Source organism: Montipora foliosa, chromosome 6, assembly GCF_036669935.1.
Source record: "Montipora foliosa isolate CH-2021 chromosome 6, ASM3666993v2, whole genome shotgun sequence".
In the NCBI taxonomy this organism is placed as follows: Eukaryota; Metazoa; Cnidaria; class Anthozoa; order Scleractinia; family Acroporidae; genus Montipora; species Montipora foliosa.
In genome coordinates this window covers 13,784,496-13,789,495 of record NC_090874.1, presented here as the reverse complement: position 1 = coordinate 13,789,495, position 5,000 = coordinate 13,784,496, and the positions used below count along the sequence as shown (strand labels likewise).

Sequence of the window (5,000 nt, the reverse complement as noted above, 5' to 3'; positions counted from 1 at the left end):
TTAGTTTCTGTTTGGAGTGGTACACCATCGTAACCGCCATGACCAAACTGTGTACTCACAACGCCCTTTTCGTATTCAGTACTGATTTGTTCTTTCCGCTTCAATATCAATTGCTCCGTTTGTAAACGGCCACTCCTCTAATATGGCCGTGGACACATTGAATTCTATATTTAACAGCGAGGGCAGCTGTAGTGAAATTGTAACTTTGACTTGGCTTAGCTGTCGGTTAGATGTTGTTGATGGAAACGATTTCTTTTTTTGTGTTTATTTTAGTGCAAAGTTAGATCACAATCCGCTATTGGTGTGAAGATCAGTCAAGTGCCGGAATTCACCTACTGTCAGCAGCAGTTCTTGATAGAAACACAGAAGGTCAACGAAGAACGAAGTCTTATGAAACAAAAAGAAGTCCGAAGCAAAGAGAAGCCTTGCAAATGCAAGGAGTGTGGGAAGTGTTTCAGTCAAAGAAGCAATTTAATAAGACATAACAGAATACGTAGCGGAGAGAAGCCATATGAATGCAAACAATGTGACAAGTGTTTTAGTAAAGCAGTAAATTTAAGGACACATGAAAAAGTCCATACTGGAGAGAAGCCTTATGAATGCAAACAATGTGGCAAGTGTTTCAACCGAGCAGAAAGTTTAAAGAGACATGAAAGAGTCCATACTGGTGAGAAGCCTTATGAATGCAAACAATGTGGCAAGTGTTTCAGTCAAGCAGAGCATTTAAGAACACATAAAAGAGTCCATACTGGAGAGAAGCCTTATGAATGCAAACAATGTGGCAAGTATTTTAGCCGAGCAGAGCATTTAAGGACACATGAAAGAGTCCACACTGGAGAGAAGCCTTATGAATGCAAACAATGTGGAAGGTGTTTTAGTGTGATAAGAAATTTAAAGAGACATGAAAAAGTCCATACTGGAGAGAAACCTTATGAATGCAAACAATGTGGCAAGTGTTTCAACCGAGCAGAAAGTTTAAAGAGACATGAAAGAATCCATACTGGAGAGAAGCTTTATGAATGCAAACAATGTGGCAAGTGTTTTAGCCGAGCAGAAAGTTTAAAGAGACATGAAAGAGTCCATACTGGAGAGAAGCCTTATGAATGCAAACAATGTGGCAAGTATTTTAGCCGAGCAGAGCATTTAAGAACACATAAAAGAGTCCATACTGGAGAGAAGCCTTATGAATGCAAACAATGTGGCAAGTATTTTAGCCGAGCAGAGCATTTAAGGACACATGAAAGAGTCCACACTGGAGAGAAGCCTTATGAATGCAAACAATGTGGCAAGTATTTTAGCCTAGCAGAAAGTTTAAGGACACATGAAAGAGTCCATACTGGAGAGAAACCTTATGAATGCAAACAATGTGGAAGGTGTTTTAGTGTGATAAGAAATTTAAAGAGACATGAAAAAGTCCATACTGGAGAGAAACCTTATGATTGCAAACAATGTGGTAGCTGTTTTAGCCGAGCAGAAAGTTTAAGGATACATGAAAGACTCCATACTGGAGAGAAGCCTTATAAATGCAAACAATGTGGCAACTGTTTTAGCCGATCAGAAAGTTTAAGGGCACATGAAAGAGTCCATACTGGAGTGAAGCCTTATGAATGCAAACAATGTGGCAAGTGTTTTAATCAAGCAATAGAATTAAGAACACATGAAAGAGTCCATACTGGAGAGAAGCCTTATGAATGCAAACATTGTGGTAAGTGTTTTAGACAAGCGGTACATTTAAGGAAACATGAAAGAGTCCATACTGGAGAGAAGCCTTATGAATGCAAACAATGTGGCAAGTGTTTTAGCGTAGCAGAAAGTTTAAAGGTACATGAAAGAGTCCATACTGGAGAGAAGCCTTTTGAATGCAAACAATGTGGCAAGTGTTTTAGTCAAGCAATAAAATTAAGAACACATGAAAGAGTCCATACTGGAGAGAAGCCTTATGAATGCAAACAATGTGGCAAGTGTTTTAGCCAAGCAATAACGTTAAGGAGACATGAAAAAGTCCATACTGGAGAGAAGCGTTATAAACGTAGTAAGCGGACGGGAAAGTCTTTTCGCAACAGAAGAAGTGTCAGGAATCATGATAAAGCACGAGAAAGTTCAAATGAACCCGAAGTAGAGATTCTTTGCACTCGCACTTGTCAAGAACATAGTTCAAACCAGGGTGTAAAACACATCTGTTGGCTTTGCCAGGAGGAGATGAGCAGCGAGGAGCTTCTTCTTGCACACTACCAAAATCATATGACGTTTGGGGAGCCTTCAACCTGAACCAGAGAAGGTGTCTTGCCTAATTTTTGTTATGGTTATCACTCAGTATTATTATTTCCTCATTTATGACTTCATAAGTATTAATCTTGTATACGCACATTTTTCACCTTCGTTGGACGTTGCTTCCCTGTCAAATACGATCAGCATTTTTAGGCTACAGTTTTAAAATTGCACTATTGTGTGCATCTAAACACAGTGTATTTTGCGTTGCACAGGGTCAATCTTTGAGCGATGGTTTTTTTTTTAATTAAGGAATGGGCGTCTTGAACCACAGGATTCCCAAACGTAATGTTAATGTGATGAAGATGAAGATATATACAAGGTTAAAAAGCTATGAAACAAAAGTCATGACAAAACCGAACGTTTTTTTTTTACTTTGAGACTGTGCATTTTTATAGTATTAACTTATTCCTGAAGGAAACAACGAGATGAAGCTCTTGAAAGCAGGGTTTTCTGGGGAAACGATAAGTGGGAGACGACTTGACATCGTTTAGGAAGTTCAAAAGCCCAGATAACGAAGCCTTGCTTCCTTGAACTAGGTAAGATACACTTAGTGAAAAAAGTCATAAGGTATGGAGAAGGAAGTTAAAAGTGTCTCGACAAAGTGGGAAAGACACATGCCGCTCGGATAATGAATTTGAATCTAAAATGGTGCACTGTGTGATTGGGGTCGCTGGGTCTATTTCATCTTTTCATGATACAGGTTGTATCAGTCGACGGGAATGACTTCAGCCGACCGAAGTTGAGTTTTGTAGCGATCTCATGCAAGGATTTTTATGGGCGACCGATATACACATTAGAAAGCATCTTCAGTCTTGACAATTTTTTTCATGTCTGAATGTAAATATGCCAAAGGTAGATTGCTTCAAGCATCCCGTCCAGGGGAGAGTAGCATCACTCTTAGTCGTTTAATTACTACGTAAACTAGTACACGCTCTGGCCGTGCGTTGTGTGTGAGCAGTGTTAGCCCCCTAGTGACCCCTCTGTGACTGAATCTTCCTTTACTATTGCCAGTTATTGGTCAAGTCCATTTGCAACCACTCGTTCTATGCTGAACAATGTTTTCATTTGTAAAGATGTTCCTCTCACAGTCTTGGCCAGTGGAGGCCAACTGGAAACCAGATCAGGTTGACTTGGGTTCACCGGCAATCGTTTGTACAAAGCGACAATCTTGGACAAAATAAAATGAAAAATTATTAGTAGCCCCCTCCCCCGAAAAGTGATGATGTATCCACGCGCAAGTTGATCCCGCTATTTTTTGATCATCAAAATTGAGTGGAGGGGTGGTCTTCATTTTCCATTTGAAATGCCCAAGCTTGTGTGAGCTCCACACTTCCGTTACTAGTAATGTTATAGAACCAATTTGACGAGGTTCAGCCCTTGCAGTTCGCACTTTTTAAGCAGAAGGAAATGTATAGGTCGCGCATATGGTGAAAACTGGGCATACTAATGAATCATAAATAAACAAAGCACTGAAATTGTAGGCCTGGCCTCCGTTTTTGTGTATTTTAACGCCTTTGTATTGTGTAGTATTCTTTTGTTTTGAAACTCAAATTCGCATGATGCAGCAATTGTGTCAGACGCAAGCTAAAGTTGCTGGGCGCCCTTGTTAGTTCACGGTCACTGTACGATCTATAAATGCCAGTATGACTCTATTTCAGAGACTTCGTCTGACAATATTTGTTACCTGTTAAAAGCGACTCACAGCTAACAACCCAAATTGTGCGCAGTGTTTACCTGTTGATCTATAGTCAAGCTGACTTAACCATTTTCCCGGACCGACATTCATTTGCTGTTGCTGCTTGTGAAGTTGTAATGAAATGTGAAGGTCCGACGACAAAATTGCAGTGCAGTGGAAAAACGTGGAAAAAGCAAAAAAGAGAAACCTAAGTGATAAAAGTAAATAAATAAAAAATGGCTTTTGTGAAAGATTGAGTTGCAGAGAAAACCTTGCCCAGATCTTGAACTCTGACTAAGTGGATCACATTAGTCCCGAAAGTGGTAAAGGCGATTTACTGTGTGGACTCCTACTTCTATGCGTTTACATTTAAGACTTGAATCAAATGACCTTACAGATGGTTGCGACAAGAGGAAGTTAAGTTTGGCCTCTTTTCGTTCCTTTTTATATTATAACGGTTTTGATCCCTAAAAGCGACATTTCCCACGATTTACATACTGTTTCTAATGATTTCACACGATTTACCTCGGTTTTGTAACTGGAGCAAAATCATGAATGAGAATTGTCTCTCAGTCTATTCCACTGAGGGCTGAAATCGAGGACGGAAAACCGTGTCAAACCATGTAAAGGTAACCATAAATCGTCTAAACATTGTCACAAACCGTCATTTAACGTGCAAGTGTCTCTAAAATACAATTCGTAACGCTGTGACGTGCGTGACCTGGTCAGTCGTCATTACGTTCACCGCTATAAAGGTGTCGACTAGTGAGCTTTTAAATGAGTGATTTCCACTGGTTTGTCACGTTCAAGACCTAAGGACAATCTTCGATTTAAAAAAATGGAAAATTAGTAGCACCCTCCGCCCAAAAGCAATGATCAATCCGCGCGCAAGTTGAACCCGCTATTTTTTGATCATCAAAATTGGGGGGAGGGGTGGTCTTCATTTTCCATTTGAAATGTCAAAGGTTGTAGTTTTGCATCGTGTTTTTTATTTGGCTGTTCAATAGCAGTAATAGTTGTGATGTGTATAAATTAGCCGTGAGGAAGTAAAGAT

At 39.8% G+C, this 5,000-nt stretch overlaps 1 protein-coding gene across 1 annotated transcript in view; it reads left to right on the top strand.

Annotated features, from left to right (window-relative positions):
• Positions 1–5,000, top strand: part of LOC138006746 (zinc finger protein 709-like) — a 17,352-nt gene that overhangs the window by 12,338 nt on the left and 14 nt on the right. Inside the window, exon 2 of the mRNA XM_068853256.1 lies at positions 274–5,000. This exon is cut by the window's right edge and continues 14 nt beyond it. Within this exon, the coding sequence (XP_068709357.1) occupies positions 391–2,268 (1,878 nt within the window). The 5' untranslated portion in view covers positions 274–390 and the 3' untranslated portion in view covers positions 2,269–5,000. The remainder of the gene's footprint in view (positions 1–273) is intronic.